We start from the raw sequence: 24,079 nt of genomic DNA, 5'->3' as shown, positions 1-24,079 counted from the left end.
AGGAGAAATGAGAAACCAGAGTGCCCTAAACAACAGGAAGAAAGGAAGATTAAAAAATGCTCGGGGCTGCCTGCCTTGCTCCCTCACCTGCTGGCACACCCCAAAAAAGAGTCGCAGTAAAGAACGGAGCATGGACCCTAAAAGCCGGCACCAGGGCAGTGTCCTCGTGAACTCCACTTACTCCCAGTTTCATCTAGCCTTTTTGTTTTGCCTCAGGTATCACCTGTTGCCGCAGCCGATGTCAAGCAATTTCCGGATGAGGAAATTGCTTTAAGCCACCAAGAGCGAATGGCCGAGCCACGGCGAGTGTCAGGAGTGGTTACGAAGCCCGGTGCAACGGGGCCGTGCAGGAGCGTGCACCAAGGGGGACTTCTCCGAGCCTCTCGAAGCGATGAGCTACGGTCCCCGCTGGATATCTCCTGCCTGCCAAGCTGCTGCAGGCTGCCCCGGCCCGAGGGAGAGCTCAGCTAGCAACCTGGGGGTGAAAGGCTTCGCATGCTGCCACAGACCCCCTGAGACGGGCCTTTTCCTACCACCAGAGACCCACTTACTTCTCCTTCTATAATTAAATATTTATTGGATCACATTTTCCTTTCTCTTTTTCCCTCGTGGCATTCCCTCTGCAGGCCATGATTTACCAGTCGGAAAAGAGAGAGAAATGCTCATAGCTAAATTTCTCCTATTTTTGAAGCGATTATTTTTTATTTTTTATGCACAGTTTGTTTGTTTTTTTAAGGTTTTGGTGAGAAACCACCTCCTCCCTCCCGTCAATCGTTGCTTTCAACAGCTCTTCACGGGTGGCTGCGTCTCTTTTAAATTCATTTCCTGTTAAAAAGAATAAACAGGCAACTGTTTAATGCTGTCGATTTAGCTTATTTAATAGAAATTGAAACCTGAATAGGGCTCAGTTGCAAGATAATCACTGCAGAACTCACCGAGCTAGGGAAAGCACCATATTAAGCAATTATTTCAAAGGCAGAATATTGTTTAGCAAGACTATGAGCTGTTCCTCCTTCCCAAACACAGGAGACATATTTGAGGAAGAGATGCCCATTTCCAAAAGGCAGCAGGTAGAGTTGGTAAGTAGAGCCACTTAAAGCAGACAGCCGTTTAATTGGGAAATTTGGCTGGAAACCACTTTCATGTGGTGAACTTAATAGGCTTTAAAATGAGTTTTACTGCGTGACCTCATGGCTGACTGCAGCAAAGACAAGTGGATGTTGATTTCTTGAGATGCTTGTTTGCAAAAGAAATGGAAACTAAGTGCATGCCTAATTTTCTCCTCTGAGGTTTCAACTCACCGAGTCAGCATGCGCTGCAGTATATTTGGCTTTATACAAGCGAGAGTTTCAAAGACCTTTAGTCGAACCAGTAGCTCCCACATTAAAGTCCCTGCTTCTCTCTTAGACAAGACAAAACCTGTGCGCCTTACTTTGCTTGTAGGCACACTGGGAGAATCCGCCCCTCTGACTAAGCTTTTTGGGCAGCAAATGCATTTTAATCACATATGTAAATCCGTGTTTAGGTGTGTAAGCTTACAGCAGTCTAAATGGTAATCAGAGCGAGGAAAGGGGCCGGTAATCCCCCAGGAATGCAGGATTCAGCCCAACAAGTGGTAATTGCCGCATTCCAGGTGGATTAGAAGCATGAAACTTCATTTTACCTGTTTCTGACAATATAGCTCAGGAACAGGTGCCATGGAAATAAGGCAGAAAATGGTTTAATTACTAATGTAGAAGCCAGGTTCAGCACTGGCACAGAAAGTGTAAGCTTGGCTTTGAGCAAGAAGATGACTCAACGTTCAGGACGGTGGCAGTCGCCCCAAGTTTTACCTCTGCTAGCTCTGGAGCTGCTGCTTTCCAACAGAGCCGGCACACCGAGGGTGGGACACCTGAACCCTGGTTGATACAATGCAGCATGGAGAGTATTTTGAAGAAAGCAGACACCCAAGGAGACAGGCGGTCCGTGCTGCCAGCAGGCACCTCTCTCTGCTTCCTAGCTATGTCAATCAAACCAAGGCTTTGGAGAATGCCCACCTGGGGCACATGCTACTGAAAATAAGGAGCATTTGAAGTAGCAGCTGATAGCAAGCCCAACCAAAATATGGTTAAAATATGATTTATATAGCCAAAATATAGCCAAAATATGATTAAAAATCACCCTGGTCATAAGAAACCAGACTACCCAAAACCTCCCATTAGGAATAACAACAAAGAAGCTACTGGGGGATATTTTTCAGCACAGATCAGATACAATTTACTGTAAAATTACATTATCTACAATATCTCTTCTGTACTTTCCCCTCTATCTAGGTTTTGGTTGGAGGCACACAGCTTTCCCTGCAATATATAGCAATCTATGGGTGCTTTACCAATTGAACCCTTGGGCTCACAGTGGAGAACAAAGAATATATCACTGATGATCATTTGCAAAAAATATTTCCACCACTTCAGCAAAGCGTGACCCTGTCTTCTCCTGTGATCATGGCCTGGGTTCCTAGAGAAAAATCTACCCTGTAGGTTAGTAAAGGTTGCCTGCCAAGGATATCCTAAGAGGGCTGAATTAAGACTGTCCGATTGCCTTCTCTCCGGCATTTCCTAACTTTTGAGTGTTTTGTGTTAAGGCTTTGTGGCTTTAACTTGCTTTTTCTGGGTCACTTATTTATTTCTTACTTTTTGAAAAACCAAACAAAGCTGCCAAACAAGTAAAGAAGCATGCAGGCATCCTGTTTGGGGGAACCACCGCCCTCACTTCTCCGCAGCTTCGGGACGTCCCCGGTGCACAGCCCAGACCTATGGACCTGCCATAGGCACCTGGATGAATCACTGCAGTGGGATAAGAGATCCACTCTGTCAACGCCTTCTTTCAGCAATTTGCTGTGAATTGGGAATCCTCTGCTTAATGACAACATGCTTTTCTCCCTTTCCCACCAGCAAGCACAAGCCCTTTGACTTTCATCTTCTCCAGTGTGTCCTGGATCACCAGAAAGTCCTGCTCCTTCCCTGGTGGGAAGGCAGCCATGAAAGAGTCAACCTTGCCTTAAAGTACTCAGAACTACATATTCTCTTCATACTTAAGCACAGAAAACATATTTATGTATAAACAGAAAACATGAACGCATGTTCATAAAAAACATTAACAAAATACAGACAAAAACATTTGGAAAAACCATCTGTGGCAGAACTCCACTATGGGAAATTTCAGTCTAAATAGTTAACGGTTGGCAAAGTTATAAGCAAATGAAAAGAGTGGTTGACAAATTGCACAGTTAGTGTGGCTAACAGCATCCTCCACTGCAAACGTTACCTTAGAAGGATTTCAAAGACCAGACTGACTCAGGAGCTGCAGGCCACTGCCTTGCAATAAGGGCTAGAGGAAGCTAAGGAATTTGTCTTAAATAATTGGTGGTACCTATTTACAAAATGAAGGGGAATGAGAAATACATCCCTTTTTTCACAATATACACCCTTTGGAGAGCTCCAAATCACACATAATTACCACCTGCAAACGTATTTTCCCCATCTATTAATTTAAAGCCTCAAAATTTCATAATAAAGCACTTTGAGGCAAACTGACTGCCTGATGCTTGTTAATTTTGAGCTCAAATCCTAAGATCCACTAGACAAAATGTCAAGCAGTTCATAAACCAACAGAACTCACATCTTGAAATATTTTTTACCACGTGGAACATTTTACTAGTACAAGAAATGAACACAGCATTCTCCAGAAATCACAGAACCACAAGTAATTAAATGTTAAATGATCACAAGGCAAACAAAGTTTATCTTAAATGCCCCCTCACCCCTTTGCTTGCTGATTTGGCCAAGTCAAGAAGAAGAATAGAGATTTTAAAATCTGGTTTCACATCTTTCTAATTTTTTATGTCCACTTACCTTTATCTAATTCACTTGAGATGTTCCATGATGATGTAGGCATGAAATCAGCAACAACTGATGAATTTGCTCCTGGAAGGGAAAAATAGAGAAAAAAAAAAAGATGCTGTTAATATATCGATTCTGTATCATCAGGAGAGTAAGAGGCATTTATAAAGTCGCTGTCACAGTAATAAAATTATTTGAAGAACAGCAGCTATTAAAATCCACTCGATGCTCTGTGTTGGCAGGCTGAGACATATGGGTAGCAGAACCAGCGAAGTGGAAAAAGGCACAGGGCCAGCGCTGGAGTTTGTTTTGCAATGCTGTCACTGTGAGGCCTTGTGTTAATTAAGCAACCAATCTTTGAGATGTATTTGGCCCACCTTAAAATCTCTCCATGAGTTTTATAGAGGTAGAATGACTCCGCAGTGCTACGGCTAAGAAAAACACAAACGCTATGAGGTTGCTGAACATGTTATCTATTAACATTTACAAGCGATTTTAATCCTGCAAACCCATGCGCACAAGGAGAGACGCAGTTTATGCACTGAAGTTAACAGGGCTACTTGTATGAAAAATCCTCCTACGACTCACGTAAACACAGGCTGGAAAGACTGATCTGATCATCATCAGCATTTTCTCATTGCTATGATACTTTTTGCCTTTTCAAGAAAAAGTTGAATGGTGACCTTAGTCGTCATTTATATTTTTACCTTTTTTTTAACGTGCAAACAGTAAGTTGTACAGAGGACGGTACTGAGGGATCTGCCAGCATAGGTCCAGCCTCAGCTCTAGGTCATGGTAAAACACCTCCCCATATCTGAAGGTCAATGATTTCATCAAACACCCATATGAGGACTCTGATGTGTAACTGCTGCCGTAACACTTGCCACATCCCAACAGGCTGCGGTGGCCGGGTGCAGTGGCCACGAGGAGATGTTTGCTGGGCTCCCCGAGGGTCTTTGCAAAACCACGTTTAGCAGTGTAAGCCCATCATCACACGGTGGGGGGAGAATTACTGTCCCCGTGTAACCAACCCACACGCACCTTAGGAGGCTCTTCAGGCATCTGGGAAGGATCATCATGCTTTTGGAGCATGATCTCTCAGAGTCAACCTCCAGGGATGAATACATGTATGTATGAGCTTTAGTGAGTGATGGTGGGAAGGGTGGGAAGAAGGGGCGTGCACACACATGACACGGCACAGAAACGCAGTGCACCTCCTAATTCCCTCTGTCCACCCAGCCCCGGGAAACCTGACCTCGAAAAGGAGGAGAGCGATGCTGGACAGAAGTGCTACGGCACCAAAAGCGTGACTGAACTTGAAATAAAAGCAAGCAGTGCTCAGTGCCCGATCTGAGCAGTGCTCAGCGCCCGATCTGAGAGAGATGCTAAAAAGACTGACTACAAATGAACACCCTGTGGCCCGATCCTGCACCCTGGCTGGACCCCCAGCGCCGGGTGATTTCACTCGGTCCCACAGGTGCACAGCGAGGGCAGAGTCGAGATGCTGAGCGTCAGCAGGATCCCAGATGAGAACAAGAATATTTTGAAGTGTATTATTTTTATTTTGACACCATCCCTTTAGCTTGTTCCCGGACATCTTTTAACTACAAAGCAATTTCACTCATAAACCTGTGGCAGTGCAAGGATATCCAAAGATGTTCTGCATTTCTTTGACCAGTTAGCAACTATTCTATTTCATTAAAAAAATCACGAGAAAATTGTAAACACAAAGTCATACAAATGCATGAAGCTGTTAAGTTCAGATACAGCCACTACACTTTTTATAAATATCGTCCTTCTTAAAAGCCCACCTGGTAGCACTGCTTATTTAAGACTCTGTCAAGTATTTCCAATGTAAACACCGAATCTGAAGGCATTATAACTCACCTACGAACACGGCCCCTGGCCCGTGCAGATACGCAGGGCAGAAACCCACTGACAGGGACAGATCCTGAGCCCATGTAAAATGGCACCGCTCTGAAGTCAGCAGTGACACCTGTTTACGCAAGCTGAGATTTTGGCCCACTGTGTCCATCCTTCCTCGTTCTTTACTTTTTAACAGTTGAGCTTCTTACCTAACCCAAATGTTAGGGACCACGTGGCTGAAAGACCTGCAAGGTTTAAGGAAAACAAAATGGATCCAGTGCTAATATCACCTTCCTGGGGACCACGATCACCCAAGCAGCAGGACACTGCGGTTGATGGATTTGCTCTGAGGCTAAAGCTGCGATGTGAGGTAGGTGACAAATAGCCAGTGGGCAAATGCTGACCAGTGTCAGGCTGGTGCCGGAGGTCGAGATGCTCGATCCTATGCCTCCCCTGGGCCCTTGCCCTTCCACCCCTCCTACCCAAAAAATGGGGCAGCTCCTGTAGACCCCGTGATAAAACCCCTTTGAGAGAGGGATCTGAGGTGCCGTTGCCTCTCACACCCGCCGCTGAGACCAAAGAGGTTCATCTCTCATGGCCACAGGGCACTGCGCAAACCCACAGGCAATGGGTTATGTCATTCACACTGCTCACACATCCAAGTTTTGCACTTGACAATATATTTTCTGTCGGTAATATTACTTTTGTTCACCTTGAAATATTCTAGTATTAAGAGCCTACAAATGACCCGTATTCTGCAAACAGCTAACACACATTAACCGAAATGAAATAAAAAGTACTAATAATACTATGACCAAATATAATATTTTGCTATTTAAAACTCCACAGTGTTCATATTAATGTTTTCTTAAACAGGCTTTGTAAACATGACCATAAATCTCACAGAGCAGACATCCATCACCTGACCTCCAGAAGAAACCACATCAGAAGACCAAACTTTACTATTCGTGAGATAGTTCTCCAGGCTGGTAACTGGTAATTTTCTGATATTCCTGAATTAAAGCTCCAATTTGAGAGCAATGTATTACTGTGCCCTTAGTAAACAGTTTATTTGACTGAAAGGAATATGCAGAGCAGTTACACAGCTTGGGAACATACCACTGATTCAAAGTTAATGCAGAAAACAAAAGTATCCCAGGAAAGAAGTCCACAAGACGTGCATGAATTCAGTCTCTGACTGCGATGACTTAGGATTGCTGTGCATGAAAGTGCGAGCAGTGATACCTCTCCTTGGAAAAACTATGTTATAACCTTCAGGCCAAATCGGAAGGTGAGCTCCCAGCCAGCCCACGGAGAAAGATGAGTCATGGATGGGAGAAGGATCAAAGCCTCGTCTGAGCAAACTCCTTCCTCCCCTGGAACCAAACCCACCTCCTGCTCCTGCCTGATCTGCCTCGCTCAGTAACTCTGCCTCCAGGAGGAAAATGGGTTTTAAAAAACAGACAGGGAATGAGTACGGCATTTTTCCCTTTTGGGACCCACCGTGTACTAGTAAATCAAAGAGCTGGAGCACCAAGAAGGTCACACCGAAGGCAAGAAACCTGCAGCTATTCCACCCACGACAGCTCAGAGGCCTGGAGGAGACCAGGGAGCAGCGCTCAGCATCCATCACTCCACTCGTCAATGGCCCATCCACTCACTTCACTCACACACTCGACCTTTAAACTCCCACTAACCAATTGCTCCCGTTATTCTGTGAATCCCATATACGGGATTTACACACAGCAGCTTGCATTTGGGGCACTGAAAGAGGCTTGCCCATTTGCTGTCACCATTTAAAAAAAAAAAAAAAAAAATCTGCTTAATATTGCAATTGGATTTCAAATGAGGAGTTTAAAAATTAATCCTTGATTGTTAAAAGTGCCCTCTTATGCCCTGCTTTAACTATTTGAACAATAAGATTTGTTTGGAAAAAAAGTCAACCTGAGAAATGTGATCAGCAGAGAGAACCATTATCCCGTTAAGATTTTATTTATAGATGAAATCATTCCAGATGAATGACGAATCTTATCCTTAATACTGGAAAGATAAGTATCTGTTCAAATCTCTATCCCTATTTAGAAACGTAATGGTCTTAAGTTAATGAGAAATCACAACCGTCAATTATAACCCCTGCGAAAAGCCAAGTAAAGTGTATTCAAATACACTCCCCACAGAGAAGTTGGCTAACATCTGATTTTATTACCATATTGCATAAGTGTAGAGTGAATTTCACACAAGTCAGTCCTTTTAAAGCCTTTGTGATTAAATAAACTTCAATAAGGTTTACAAAAATCTGCCTCTGAAGAAAAACTACAGAGCTCGTTCTTATCACAGGCACACACTACTGTCTCATTTTCTCACCAGAAGCAACCATTACTCAGTGCTCCAGTGTTTGTACTATCACGGTTACAGACCGTCGAAAGGATGGGGCAGCCTCATCCCCTGGCCACAGAACCGAAAAGGAGAAGATCCAGGCCCCGTGCCCAGGCTAATTAATATCTCTGTGTGATGCATTTGTAATGAGAAGTAAAGAGAATAGAAGTCAAAACAGGAAAAAGGCAGATAACTAAGATGACACCAAGCCCAGAAATGATTGACGATTTTAATGGGGAATAAATGTGCTATATAGAAACAAAGCAGAGAGCAAAATAAGTCTAAGCATGTGGATATTCTACTCGCAAGGCCCTACGAGCAACGCACGAGGCCTGTACGGCTGCCAGGCATAGGAACGTACACAGTGTTGCCTGGGACAGGACTTCTTCTCAGGCGCAGAGATGAAAATCCCAGGTCTTGCAGGAACACATCTCCCTAAGGTGGAAGAGTATGTCTAGTTAAAACACCCAAACAAAATTTCAAAAGTGTCTTCTTAATGGGCATCCTCTGTCTTACTTTATATCACACCAGTGGATCATTCTATATGCTAATTCTATACCTTCAAGACAATCTGGAGTAAGTAATTTTTTCTGATACAAATATGAATGTCACTGCAACACATGCAATTCAGACCTCACTGTAGAATACCCAAAATAGCAAAAAGAGCCTGGAGGTATTTAGAGTAACCAAGGAGTTAGAAGTCTGAGAAATAAGATAAACTATACAAAATGAATGTTTAAACGAAATAAAAAGTTTTCCATTTGCGAATCTCTTTCTGAAGCTGCGTAGAAAGCCTACCCCAAGTGAGATTTGTTAACCTATGAGGGAATGTGCCTAAGGAAGTGATAAAACCCCAATTTCACAAGACACTAAAAACAAGATTGGGCAAGACATGACTACAGACACAAACAGGGAGCTATCCCACGCTGTCAGGAGGGTCAAGCCAGGACAACTTAACAGGAGATGTGGGCACAACTATTTTGGCCAAATCACTGATAACCATTTTATAGCAGCAGAGCTACTAGAAACATCAATGCCCCTTAAATAGGTGAATAAAAATCTTCAGAAAACAGGCTCTTCAGCTATTCTACTTGGATATAATATTAGGAAAACAGGAACCATAGATAAAGTTATACAGACTTAGAGCAAAACCTAATTATACTAAGTGCTCAGTATTTTTTGCTTTTCTGCACATTCCAGACCGACGCTTCATCTTTCTCTCTGTCTAGCTCCTACCTGACTGATGTCTTCCAGGATCTTCCCACAGATATGCCTCACGGCTGTTTTTCTTCTCAGTCGTATCTCCCTCATCTTCCTTTTTTGCCTTTTGCGCTTTCTGTTTCACTGATCCTTTGTAAGTTCCCCACACGTTTTCATCTGATCTCCCAAGATATTACGTTTTGCCATCAGCCAGTTACCAGCCTATCCACAGCCCACCCTGGAGGTGCTGAAGGAAATCTAGACATACTTTCTGCAGACTGTAATGGATACGACCTATTATTGACCAATTTTCTTGTCTGTTTAAAAATTGGCACCGTCCTGAAATTTCCATAATATATACCTCAAATTTGGCTTATATCTTTAATGTGCAAAAGGATTTTCTTTTCATGACATCAGTATCTCTGCGTGTCAGTAGACATGTCTGCATTATACAATTCTTGTGTTTCAAAAGGAGGCAGGTATCATAAATACTTCAATCCGTTGAATGAGGCAAAACTGCATGAAGACGGGAAATTTTTGAGAGCATTTCTGCCCTTCAAGTAAGGCAGGTGCCTCTCAAGGAGAATATACTGCCTTTAATAGTATGCAATACCATAGGTCAATGGCAAACCCGCCATTGATTACTTATTAATATAGCAATTTCAGGACACAACGATGTGTAAAAATGTGGTATATATAGCCTACAGCAAACACAGCCCACGTTAAAAATACATTCCTGCAAAAAGACTCAACCTTGCATGTTCAGGTGAAGCTGTTGGCCTTTGTACTGTCACTTTAAATATTTTGAAAGAGAACAGCCTACAAATTATATGCAATAAAAACTGCCGGAGAACAGACCTTAACTAAAGATCTATTTGGTAAGCAAGATGAAATGCTGCATGATGGCATTTCTCCTTCAAATGCTTAACATTAACTAGTTAGCTTTACTCCACCTGGTTACTTTATGGCTGAAAAAGCAAAGGCAAAGCTTGTTCTGCCAAAACCTTGCATAGGCAGATCCGAGAGATAGAGTTTCCCAGACGATTCCTGCAGAGCTCACAACTGCTGCCATCCCTGTGTCGGAAACCGCACTTTCTGCTGGCAAAGGACCCGCCGGAGCTCTTCAGGCCGTTCCATGCAGATAGGGGCAGAGATGATACTGCATGATGCTTTCACATGGTTAATTTTCCTCACGCTGTTAGAATGTAAAATTTTCAAGCACATCTATCTGTTATTTATCTGTAGTATATCATTATTGATAGCCCGGGGCAGGTTAATAATTGGCATTAGATATGGAAATTTTCAACACCAATGAACAATTTGAGCCTTGTGGATTTCAAACATACAATACTTTAATTTTCAGCTTCAAAAGTGAGACGTGCAGCAGGATGATTTAATTTAGTGCAGGACTGGAAACTGTTCGGAACTTCATTTATATCGCATCTATCAGAGCACCTCATCGCTGCCACTGGCACTTTCATCAGCACGTACACAATGAACAACCTTTCTACCTGGGAGTCTTTCTAAATGCCTCAAGCTCCCGAGGGCTAGAGATAAATTGAAGGATTAGCTCATTTATGATGCATCATCAGAAAGAATCCCGGTGCCCTATTTGTGATTACAGGGCAGGAAGCCAAGAGCGCTGCATGCACCTGACACCTCTGCATTACGTCTTCTTGCAGACCTGCTCTCTTCAATGAGGATACACCAGGAAAGCTTTGGGCTCAAAGGCGGGCAGTCACTGGGGCTTCCTGTACTTACAGGATACCAGTAATACCCACCCCAAAAGGCCTACTGGAGAGATTAAAGCTTATTCTCAAACACACTGTTCTTAAGATTTATTCTGGAATATCAATAGGCAACGTCGTCAGAAAATTATGCAATTGCTACATACTCAATATCTGCAAACTCTTGAAGTACCTTTAAATGTTTTGGCAGTAGTCTAATGACCTACACAAGTCAGGTCAATACAATATTTTTAGCAACTTGGTCTTTGACTAAGCTCCTATCAGTTAAAAACTGTTTTCTTCCACGGGATCAGAGCCATCTCTTGGAAGAAGAGGTTGTTAAGAGGCCTTTTTTATATGCTAATACTTTAAACCTAAATTTCTAATTACTGAACTACAATTCCTTTTGATTGCAGCTATTAATTACAGATTATCATTAATGTTATATGGATTTAGAAGTCACTGTGGAATCTGGGTGCACTTTACATTGCTCTAAATTGGGTCGTTAACAGTTCCACTTAAGAAGAGCAAAACACTGCACCCTGGAGCAACCCACAGCTTTAATGACAGGGAACGAAGAAAAGAAATGGCCAGTTGGCTGAACGCCAGCATTTCATAGCTCACAGTCGAGTCTTTGTGCTTATGAACTGTAGAAATGTGGCTACAATGGCACTTCAATGCACGTCAACCAGACGTGAACCTCAGGCACGTGAGCCTAGCGCAAAAAAACGCTCTGCCTGGCGTTCCTGGGAACGGCACCGCTCAGGTGGACCGGGCATGATCCTGCACTGCACAAACTCATGGGACCTCCACCTCCACTGCCAAGGAAGCAGGGGCAAATCTAGAGAAAAAATAAAGGTTGGGCTTCTAAGGTAACTTGAAGCAAAGGCACTTTGTAGTCAAGTGACTGGTGCCTTGGACTGTCCTATTGGCAGTGCAGAGACAAGGATGCAGAAGAACACGTCCATCTCACTAAAGCTGGCAGCCTCTGAACATCCCTCAGTGCTTTTTCTAGGACGAACTATTTGTACTCTGCACAACCTGAAACACAAGGGATGTGGAAGCAAGATATTGGAGGAACACGTCATTTTTTTGCCCATAAAGGCAGCTTTTATTGGACACGGATATCAGAGAGTCTGGTTGTTCTTCAGTAGTAATAACCCTGGAAGGGAGCGCAGCACAGCTGTTTGTCATGCAAACCTACAAAGGTTGGGTATTTGCATAATAAATGCAAATTCCCCATCTCTCCAAACCTACCTGAGATAATACTGGATTTTTTTCCATGCCTTGAGCTATTCTCTTCTGAACATTTCAGACTGGTGGAAAGATAGAAGAGAAAGTGGAAGTGGGAACCACACAGAGGAAACTGGATGACTGCAACAGAAGAGAGCAAAAAACTAAGAGCGGCAGCAAGAAATTACTGGGTGGCTAGTCTGGGGTAAGAGGATGTGACAAGAAACCGAGGAGTCTCAAAAACCCATCACAGTATCAAGAGGGCAGGGAAGTAGAGAAAGACATCTTGAGGCACTGTTAGGTGAAGACGTTTCAATGCCAGGAATGGTGAGGAAAGGCCCAGGGAGGAACGGGAGGAGGCAACGTTCTCTGCTAGGCACTTTCTGGGTGCAACACTGTGGTGGCAACATCTGGGTTGCCTGAGATGGAGGCTTCCCTAACAACATCCCTAAAAGGTCCTGAATCTAAAGAGCACCGTGATCCCTCCGAGCAGAGAGAAGAGGCTCCCCTGCAAAGCCTAAGTGTCCTTGCGACTCTGAGTGATCCGTACCACCCAGCCCACACCTACTATGGATGCTTGCTTTCCTGAAGGCATCAATGCCATGCCGAAGCATTTTTGGGGGCCTGCCCCTCTACTGACACAACATCCACACAGGTTCCCATTTATTTATCTCACAGAACAGCAGACTGAGCAGCGCCCACAAGTGCTCAGTGGGGATAGAAGTGTTTGCAGACGAAGGATGAAGTGCCTGGACAGGGCTTTGCATTGCACCTGCTTGCTTGTCCCTGGCTTCCATCAGTGCCACTGCACTAAATCCACCCACAAAAGCTTTAAAGAAGGCAAACCCAGCCAAGTACAGGGAGGGCAAACAAGAAATCATTTACATCCACCATAAATCGCAGCACACCGTAACTCCTTGCACCTCAGCACTTGAGGGCCAGAAATGATTGAAATGGATAAGGCTACTAGCAATCTACAATTAAACCCTTATAACCTGTGAAGAAAATTACAGTAGAAGTCTGCCATGTGCAAATTCATTATTATTTTTTGAGCTCGATAATTATTTTTGTTGCAGTGAGGAAAAATGTACCCATGTCAGCTCATGAATTAATGAACGGTCCTGAAACAATTACTTCTTAAATACACAGAAGTCTCCCTAGTGTAAACACGCTCCATTTTATACCATATCCTCTTGGTACAAGGCATACATTGCAACATGACTTATTGGCTGCGTATGATGAAACAGTAAATGTTGCACATTTGACGGCTTCAACCTCATGCCTAGGATTTTACATGGGTTGATGTTGATTAATGTACAAACTGCCAAATTTATAAAGAGGCTGAAACACAAGGATACACTGTGAAACGTATGCTAATAGAGCACAATTTATATAAAAAGGGGGGAATGTAAATATTTAACTGATGCCAGAGCTGGATGCTTTGGCCAAGTCAGGACTGAGCTACATTGATTGTTCAAGAGGAACTTACACCCTGGTCTAAACCTGCACAAGCCTGATCTCAGACAGGCTTAAAGCCCGTACATTTTAGAAGGCAGATTTAAAACTTAATTTCTTCTGCTAAAAGACTGGTTTTTTAAATTTTCCTTGAAGTCAACCAGATGACACTTGTGAGTAAGAACTGATCAGCATGCGTGTGGAGAACTGGGCTTAGCTCAGGTCTCAGCTGGGAGCACCGAGGGAAGTGCCGGGAGGCAGGATCCTGACCCAGATCCCTCGGTCTCTGGCGCATGCAGGCACAGCATCCTCGAGAGACCAAAACCAAACCAAGACCCTCCAGCTAATTTGCGTTCATTAGCAGCCTCAAGAGAGGGCGAGGTCTCTGGGAGGTGAAGACTAAACTCCCTTTTCATGGCTCCAGGTTGGGTTTCAGACACAACGGTGACACAACACAGGCACGTCTGTCCTTGTCCCGCCCTCGTGGGACTCCAGAGCAGGGCTGTCCACACGCTAGCTAACAAAAGCAATTATATAGGCAATTAGTCTGCACAAAAGGTTTACATCAATGTTTCAGAGGTTTATTTTTAATTAACTCATTCATTGCTGGAATGAGTTACTGTACTGATTTAGCCACAGTTACAACATACTTACTATAGGAAAGTTTCCTGAATCCAAGGTTCATCGGGATCTCCTGGATTCAGATACTCTCTAACATTCAGAAAAATTAAATCCAAACTTAACAATAGTACCAAATTTATTTTCATTTCTACTTTTTTGGGGATCTTCAAATCATTTCATCAGGGGCTTAAGCATGCTCTTGTAGTAGATTCCCCATGATTTCAACAGATGGAGAATTATGCAGACTTCCAGGGGCTACAGAACTTCCCATCATGGGCATGCAGACCTCAGCACTGCCAGCCTCATGCTGGCAGCTTAATAATGGACACCAAATCCACAGGTTTGATGAAGTCAATCTCCTGAATCCTTAAATTATGCAGCAACCCTTACGTGCTTTCTCAAGCACAGTCAGGACTAAGGAAATGGTTGGTGCAAAAGAGCCACTTCTAAACAACACAACTAAGACTTTGCAAGCCTTCATCTTAATTGCACCCAGAAGTACAAATGTCTGTAGTCTTCATGACCCCGTAATGGCTTTGCCACAAAAAAACCAGAGTCTCTAAAAGTTAATAGCCTGTACAATAGGAAAGCAACAGGAGCAGGGCAAAGTTGGCTTGTTCAGTCTTAACTGCTTTTGCAGCCGCTGAAGCCTCATGGAAGGATAAACCACTGATGATTTTTTTATTAGCTCAACAAACAAGAAGCTAGGCATTTGATGTAATGCTACTGCAGATCTACAGAGATTATGTTTCAAAGTCGTGGCAGCTGCCATACTTTAAGAAACTAGTTAGCTTGGAAATGGATATAGGTTTTCTCTGAAAGGCAGGGCAATCCAAATAAACACGCTGAGCACAGTACATCCAGATGAAGGTCCAGTGGACCAACTGCTTGCCTAGTAGCTGCAAACCACACGGCTACGCAAAAGTTTTTGATTGCTGTTTCTAATCTCTTGTTCTTCAGGCCAAAGGACTGCAGTAATATCAAGCTCAGCAGGTGATAAGAGCGAGCGTCTGCCAAAGTAAGCCCGAGTGTGTGCAGATTCTGCTGAGTTCAAATGAGCACATACTTACTGCAGGGCTAAATTTGACTAGTGGGTTCATTAACATTAGTCAGCTCTGATAGCATCCAGACACACTTGAAATATTTTGTACAGACTATTTACAAGTAAAGGAAAACACAGTTTCTCCTTGAAAGCTTCGAAGCAAACAGGGCACTGGGAAACTGAAACGGCAGAATGTCCCGTAGCCTTCTCATTCGTTTTGTACCTAGTATTTACAGACTGCTCCTCCAATTTTTCTCCACTCATCTATAATTAGTTCCCAAACCACTCCCTGTGGTCAAGCCAAATTTATCTGCTGTTTAATTTTTCAACTCTCCTAAATTTCATTCATGGGTCCCTTCCTCACTACGCCAGAAGCTACGCCCTCTGTTTTGTCCCACTTCTCAGCTCTGACCATCTTGTACCAGACTCCATTTCACCCCCAAAAAAGCAAAGTTTTGGTGCTACCAGAGGGGCCTCTGAATGAACGATGGAGAGAGACCACACACAACTGCAATTTTGGTCTCTTGAGGGGTGGCTGCAGTTTTGGGAGGAGGGCTCCTGTTGGGGAGATACGGAGCATTGACTGTACAAAGTCTAAACACGCCATCAGTGATATGAGAAAGATGTTGGAAATACTTATTTTTTATTCTGGCAGATTACCTTCTCATTTTCGTGAATCTGGTCAAATATCACAATCTGCCACCTGTTTAGTTTAAATTAAGATGCTGAAGTAATCAAACTCCTTACCCTGCGGCTGTACAAGACTAAAAACTTTCCATTATTTAATACATGGATGGTTGAGGAATATTTGAACCTAATCCAGACTTTACTGAGATACCTGGAAAATCCAGCATCAATTAATGATTTTGGATGCTGTCGCAGGTTTTTGCATGTCTTTAATCCTCCTGAAACACAGCACTGCTAAGCTGTGTATTTTCTTACCCAGATTCCCAAATTAATTGACTTTGACAGTGGGTTTGTGTGCTGCTGTTAGTCATGCTGTTTACATAAGGCTAAGGATAACAGATTATAGCATTACAAGAATCTTTGAAAAATGTAGCTATTAAAGTCTCAGAAGGGGTGTAACAGGAGTAAGAGAAGAGATTTTCTTGTGGGTTACCTGATTTGATAACCACATTATGTTTGGTGATCTCAGTCCAGCTCCCAGCAGCCAAACACCCCTGTCACAGAAAGCACAACTAGCAGACGTAGTAACCCTCTTGGCAACTCCAAGAGCCAAAGGACTGAATTCCTCCCTCCCAGCAAGTGATCTCTCAGTGCCAGTACTCTCCTCGGATATTAACAACTCAGCCTGGAGGGACCTTGAACTTCAGGTTAGTCCTAAGCCTGTGAATGAGGTGAATCTCGGCATTCTCACAGGAATCCAAATTGAAAGTGTTCTCTATTTATGACAAAGGCGGGATAAAAATCAATATGAGCTGCAATAGGAGGCGTATTCACAAAAAGATGTGAATAGACCAGGAGAACTGGATTCAGCAGAGAGGTATATCCTGGGTAAAGCGATCAAATTACTTCTGCTGCACTGAGGGCCATTGAGATGGCACTGAGAAATGTCCTATCTCTCAGTACAAACGTACACAAACCGTAAATATCAATCATGCGAAAGTGTCTTTTTTCACCACATTTCTCAGCAAATCATGTCTTGTTTGAAATGCCTGGGCTTGGTATGCCAAAGGCGGGAATTCGCAGAAGATGTGGTTCTCTCCAAACCACAGAGCAAATCATGCCCTGTGATTTTGGTTTCCTTGCATTACTGGCTTAAAGCTTTGAAACCATTTAATACATATACACACATACATATATGCACAGACACATGCGTGCGCACACAACTAAGCAGATACGGATTTTGGATTCAGATACAAAACCCTGCACAGGCAGTGTCCTACCGCAGACAGCACATCCCAAACATCTCACCTGTGATGAATTTCACAGCAGAAATTACAGCACAATGTTCGTTGAGAGGCATTTCTTGTGTGATCGACATAATTTTGTTCTGCCTTGGGCTTTCTGTTTTAACAAACTGAACCGCTTGCTGGTGCACGAGGCGGCAGCATGCACAGCTCTGGGCACGAGCTGTAAACGCGGCTGGGGAAAGGTACGGATCCAAATGCCTCGGACACTATTTGGGGTGAGGTGTTAATTCCCGGTGTTCTCCGACACTGGGAATCCAGGAGCTACGGTGGGTGCAGACATGGAAAACAGATGCAACGTGAACCCCCAGGGGCAAATATCCATTCAAGTCATTCCCTGGTGAACAAAGTGGTTATGAAGTCCTGCTAGAGAATGAGGAACCCTGAAGTCCTGCCTGGTGGCAAGAAGCTCTGACTACTAAAGAAGTGCATTTCAATTACATGACTGATGCAGACAAAGTGTGGACATGTTTACTAATCAAAGCTTTGTTGCTGCTCCTTCAAGCTAAAGTTGGTTGAAACCAAGGAGCTGTTGACATAGATTGTGCCACCAAATTTTAACCACTTTTACCTGAGCTCTTCGACGACACGATTAGCCTGGAGTTGTAGCAACCTGCACTGTCATATCCAAAGCAATGAATGCCATTTTTATTTCCACTGATGAGCAGAACCTCTGTTAAACCCCTTCCAGGATGGAAGTAGTTATTAAATGTATTTGTGCATTTGTGTGCAGCCTTATACTAATGTAAAGCTGAAGCACAAGGATAGAAATGATGACTGATCCGTCTTGCAGTAGGGCGTGCGAATTCAGGAGACTAATCCAGAAGTAAGTGATGTTAGGTGACAGAGCTCTTCTCTGTGCAAGCCTAATGAAGAGCAAGGACGAGCAAAACTAGTCTTCTGTGATACCTGGACATTACACTTCCCAGCTTTGCCATACAAGAAAGAAACCAAACTTCTTTGAACATTTTACTGGCTTTAAGCACGTAACAAACTCACTTAAATGGAACCAGAGACGAACCCGACATCCTTATATCCTGCACACTTTAAATCAGCCCAAAGATATACTCTTACTTCCTAGGGATGAGAGGAGATGGAGGTGGTGAACAGGACGAGGCACCTGTGCATTTTCCAGCCTTCCAGCTGACTCTTGCACGTGGTCTCCTTTTATATCTAGAGACCTTTAAGTGTGGCAGGGGAAAAGAAAAGCTGTGTACTCATTGCATTCATACACTGTGCGGCACACACCACGGCACCCCTAAAGAGACTGCTGGTTTCTCAGAATCAAAAAGCTGATTTATTTTTCTGGCAAACCTCCAGACATAAGCACAGCCAACCTTTTGGGTTCAGGGATACCCCGCACCTCGCACAGAGCCAGCTCTGCACATATTGCTGTGAGCTCTTCCGCTGGAGGCCCCTGTCCATACGTTGCTTCCCAGTTCTGGGAGGGTTCCCACTGTGGTCGAGGGAGTTCTGACTAACAAGGATAAATAAAGGATTGCCCAAAGCTTTCAGGATTTGGCTTGCTTAGTGCCATTATGCTTGACATTGTGCCAGGCAAGGAGAACTTGATCTCTGCTCCAAGTGGATAAACACTGCACTGCAGACACAGGAGTCTTGGAGATCTTGGCATGTATTTATGTAAAGCAGTGCAGGTGGGTTTACTTTTCAAATAAATAAATACTTCATAATACTTGGAAGTTAGCAGAGAACAGTGTGGTGGAATTAGCTTCTCATGTACTGGGTTGAAAAGAAGGTCCCAGTGGTAACAAGTGTCACCGATGAACGGAAAGATCCAGGCTAGACAGAGGTCACCATGGGAAGCAGGAGATTCCCCTACACTGAGCAGTTAAACGCAGAGCAAAACCAACACCCAGAATTAGAGAACAGAAATTTTCCCATGTATGCAAAGGGACAGATTTGAGTAGGAACTTTTCCTTAACAATTAACCCTTAAGAGCTAATTAATATCTGTATGTCCCCCACCCCTACTGCAGCCCCATCAAAAGGACTGGCTAGTGACACTAAGATCCAACACAGAAATCGAGCAACATGATGAAATTTTAATTGTTACAATTATCACTTGATGATGCTACTAGCTTTATTTTATGAACTAAGAGTCAAAAAGAGAAAGCTCAGGGGAAACCAATGTGGGTTTTCAAGAGGCACTTGGTCTCACTCGTGCTTCCATTGAAGTCAACAGTAAAGCTGCTATTGAATTAGGAAACACTGAGCACTTTTGAAAGCTGCACAAGTGGATGAAAAGTGCCTCAAAGCTATTCACTCACAACTGCTCTACAAGTTACAAGCAATGAAAATAAAGAAAGTAAAGTAAAAGCAAAGAAAGAGGTAGAAAATGTTTGAAAGCCCTTCTAAACCATCACACGCTGACTGCCTGCGTTAGATAAGCAGCTAAAATTCTCGTGCAGTCCCTTTCATCTGCACACAATCTACTGAAGGCCGCTTCGTCTTGGCCTATGCCTTAATTAAATTTAATGTTTATTTGCACATGCTAGGTATATCATAATTCAGGAGAGGGAAAAACCCTGCTCTGCAGCCACCAGAGTCACCTTACTGAAGTTTATGGAACCTAAACAGTTGGAACTTTCACAGATTGCAGACGTAAAATAAGGCCAGGACTGATGGAACTGGAATAGTTACCTGGTCTTGTGGTGTGGGCTCGCGGCCCCTTGACTTAGACTGTTGGTTTGGAGCTTTCTTGCACATGAAAAACCTCCTGGGCTAAACGGGGTTAGCACGTGAACGTGGCATTCCCTGGCCCGTAAGCTCTGACTGACCTAAAAGACACAACTTAGATTTCACGCAGAACCACGTCACTAGAAATCAGCAGCAGACACTGATCCAGGGCACTCCTGTGATGGCGAGCACAAGCCAACCCCTCTCCGGAGGGCTGTGTGAAATCCAATGCCACGGTGTTTGCCGGCGGCACCTTGATAAACTGCAGGACCCTACAGATTATGCACTCAGACATGCTGAACGATTTACCTAACTCAAATACTGAGGAGAAGAATTACATAACTCAGAGATTTGCTTTGGCACAGGGCAAGGACACTGTGGCACCGTTTGTGTGTACTCAGCAATTTTAGAATCCAAGGATTTCTCCGTGTTGCATGCTTGGAGATCTAATAAGAGCACTCTGCGCAGTTTCTGGCTGGTTAGAAAGCAGACAAATGAGAAAAATGAAGACTTTTGTTTTTACTAGGCTGTCAGTTAACATTTAGCAGTATGGCTCAAGTTCCCTTTTAAAGGGTGCTGTGCTCCATCCTGGCTATTATGTGAAAAATGACACAAGGTGCTGTTATTTAAGCAGTAAGTCAGCCCCTAATGACCTTTTATACACAAACATTTGTATTCTTCAAAAGGTGAATGTGGAAGGACAGGAATGAAGGAAATTTCCCTTTAGACAATTAAACTAGACTTCCAGCAGCTAGTGTATATGCAGCACTATTAGAGCTCCACACCACTTGATTAGCAGCCCAAAAACATTTATCCACTTAAAGATTTCTTTCGTTACCTCAGTTTTAGGGAACCATGATTCAAAGTGCTGTTCTTCGCAAACACTGATGGCTAAAACTGGCTTTAAGGCGTACAGTGGTTGGACCATAAGGATATCCATAGTTATACCCAGGCTAACGGACGCACAGGGTTTGATCCAAAAGGGAGCAGAAATGGTGCTTTACTTCACCGCTGAATGACTCCTTCCACTCAGCTCTGACAGGAGAAATATATGGCATTACTGCAGAAAAAGAAGTGAAAATATGGCATTCTTGGCTGTCCAGAAAAGAGAAAAGAAGGATGGATTAAGGAAGTAACTTCAAACACAGGGAGCTGTTGTACAAGAGCAATTATGAAGACTATTTCCTCGTGCTCATCTTCACCCTAAAAGAATAAGGTCCTTAAGTAAAACCAGACACTGGACCGAGGGTTTTAGTCTCTTCTCCATGTACTACTGGAGCAGAGACAGCTGGTGGGACAGAGAGGGAAGATCTGTAATGGAGCATGCATTAAGTCGCATGGTGCAGTTTCTGAAGAACCCTAGACATACGTGGTTTTTTGTTGAAAAAGGTCAGGGGTGGGGGAAAAAGAGAAAGCTAATCCTCGAAAAATAATCTTCCAAATAAACAGAGGAGCCTATGGAGAAAGGATCAACACACTGTTTGGAGGGAACCAGCAGAGAGAGCTTGAGAATGATCCTTTAACAGCAGGGGACCCCTGCACCTTTATTCTCTCTCTACTAATCACTGACTCTCTGTCTTCTACAGGGTCATAAAAATGGCAAATACCACCAGAAATAACAGATTAAATAAAAACGCTACCTAGGAGAAAATGGAGATGAGACCCATAGCAAAATGGTAATTTCATCAAGAGTATCTGCCCAGCTCCATTTGATTATAGCCAACTTGGAGGTAACGCTCTTCAGGAGCTGTGAACCTGGTTTCTACATCTGCATAAGCAGTTCTTACACAAAGAAAACTTTACATCTGTGGACACCACATTTAGGTTAACAAGTCAAAAAGGCCTCTAGATATAAAACATCAAAGTGAAATGTATGAAGGGAGTTTACATGCACGAGTGGAAAAATGAGGAGACACAAAGCCTTAGCCCATTAGCCTTAGCCCCCCTCGCAAACCAGACCATCATTTCATGTATGATCAGCTCACATAAAAATAGCTCAGGTACTTGTACGCTAAGCTGGAATATAAGCCTACATCTCACAACACACTTCTGAAAGACTGATACGGAAGCTGCAGTTGCAGAAAAATATCTTAAAATATCCTTCCATAGTCACACCGTACTTCGACAATCTGATTGTACAAACAGTTACTGACACAAGCTATTAGGAATATGTATTTTAAACCCCGGGTAAGACAGCTAGCATTTCTGTCTTGCTTTCCTATTGCGTATTTCTATACGTTCGGAAACATGGTGGGTGATACAAAGAATAAGCATAAAAACAGTAATTGTGTGTAAGTCATTTAAAGGGAGGGGGGAAAAAACCAGCAAAAACAGGTCCAAAAGGTTGAGCAATAATTGCAAATCTAAACAAAGAAGATTTAGTTGAAGACGACAAGGAAAGAAAAAACAAACCCCTGCAACCCAGATCACACAACTTCTGTGCCAACTGCCTGATCTTTAAACTTAACCAGTAATGACTGCTGAAAGCCCTGCGTAGTCCAAGTACCAAGTCCACTACAGAGCTATCTGGCACCCTTATTTCCCAGCAAAGATGATTTATAACTTTGCTTTGTAATATTGCACCCTTGGAGCACTGGGTATTTTGAAACCCTTCATAATGAGCTTATTTTGGGGTGAAATTCTCGTAATGCTAGTTGGCAAAAGTTTAAACTGAAAATCTTTAAAGGTATTCAACTTTTAAAAGATTTACTATGAACATAATGGCAAATATGGTTGGTATCAGGAGCCAAAGACCTTTTTTTCAGCCTAGAGAAAGTAGTCTGTTGTTTCTTACATCTAGAACAGTAGTAATCTATTCCTTAAGCCTGAGCAATCAAATTACTCTAATTTTCTGTTGTCTTGGCTTGAATAAATATTTTCAAGACAAGTTATGTTAAAAACATGTACACTCTGCCTGTACAGCTAAATATGCTTAACATCTGTGCTGCAGCTTAGTGTGGCAAGTTGGAAAGGTATCCCAATGGAAAGGGACTTTAAAAAAACCACTCGGTTTCCATTTGAATTAATAACCTACTAAAGAATAACTATTGTAAAAAATAAAAAAAAGGAGGGGGGAAATTTAAATTAAAAATATAGAAATAGGGGGGAACTTGGAAATAAATTAGAATAAAAGGGAGGCTGGAATTCCTGTGGCCGCTTGCACAGGACCAAATCTCAAAGGGATGGCAGGCTGCAAGAAACACAACCTTTCATCATTTCACGGGATCCAGAGCTGCCCTGGCCGGGCTGAGTGGGCAACTGGGGAAAAAAAAGAAAGTGAGAAAAATATTATGGGTTTTCTGCCTCTAGAATCCCCTCACAGCCCTTGCAAGTCTCACCATGGGAGGAAGCAATTTGGATTGCAGTTATTTGCTAGTTCGTTAGAAAAAAATGGAAAAATGGACTCTCATTTCACTATCAAGTATTGAAAACTTCTGAAATGTTGAGTGGAAAAACCAGGGGCAATTATTATAATTATTTCTGGCAAAAAGTACCAGGGATATGCTCTCACTTTTACAGGTAGATTCACTAAACAGCCTAATGGGTGATGAAGGGAAAGCACAGTTTGTATTTCTGGAAACCTACATTAACAAAATCAAACACATGCTGCAAGACTTCTGTCTGAGGAACAAGCCTGCGTACCTACAAGCATAGTGGGTGCGGGTAAAACTCTGTAAAATTTTGGATCAAAGTCCCATGTGCTTCTCATTTTTCCCCTATGCATCAGTGACAGGGGTTGACAAGCATTTCTTAAACTATAACAGTACTTCCAGTTTTAAAGAGGTCATCTAAAAGAGAAGTTCTTTTTCATTTACAAGGCACCACTTACATTCCAGCCCAACATAAGGAAGAAAATGAAGGCACTTAACTCTTTTTCACTAAAGCAGTTTTTCCCTTCCATTGCCTCTTTCCCTCAAGCCCTGCAATATTAGGGCACAGGGAGTACATCTGGTACAAAGGTCTTTTTCAAATAATTGTCTTTTGTCATTTTTCATTTTAAGAAATAAACACTGGGTATTGTTTTCCCTTAATGGGCAATGTTTGGTGTAGC

At 43.0% G+C, this 24,079-nt stretch overlaps 1 protein-coding gene across 3 annotated transcripts in view; it reads right to left on the bottom strand.

Annotated features, from left to right (window-relative positions):
- The window catches only part of ROR1 (receptor tyrosine kinase like orphan receptor 1), a 174,451-nt gene that overhangs the window by 52,616 nt on the left and 97,756 nt on the right, over nt 1-24,079 (bottom strand). For all 3 annotated transcript variants that reach the window (XM_075508912.1, XM_075508913.1, XM_075508914.1), the window contains exon 2: nt 3,894-3,965. In XM_075508912.1, coding sequence (XP_075365027.1) covers nt 3,894-3,965 — 72 coding nt within the window. The remainder of the gene's footprint in view (nt 1-3,893; nt 3,966-24,079) is intronic.

The sequence above is a fragment of the Mycteria americana genome, chromosome 7 (assembly GCF_035582795.1).
Source record: "Mycteria americana isolate JAX WOST 10 ecotype Jacksonville Zoo and Gardens chromosome 7, USCA_MyAme_1.0, whole genome shotgun sequence".
Classification (NCBI taxonomy): domain Eukaryota; kingdom Metazoa; phylum Chordata; class Aves; order Ciconiiformes; family Ciconiidae; genus Mycteria; species Mycteria americana.
The sequence above is the reverse complement of the archived record's forward strand: the minus strand, read 5'-3'. Positions and strand labels throughout refer to the sequence as shown.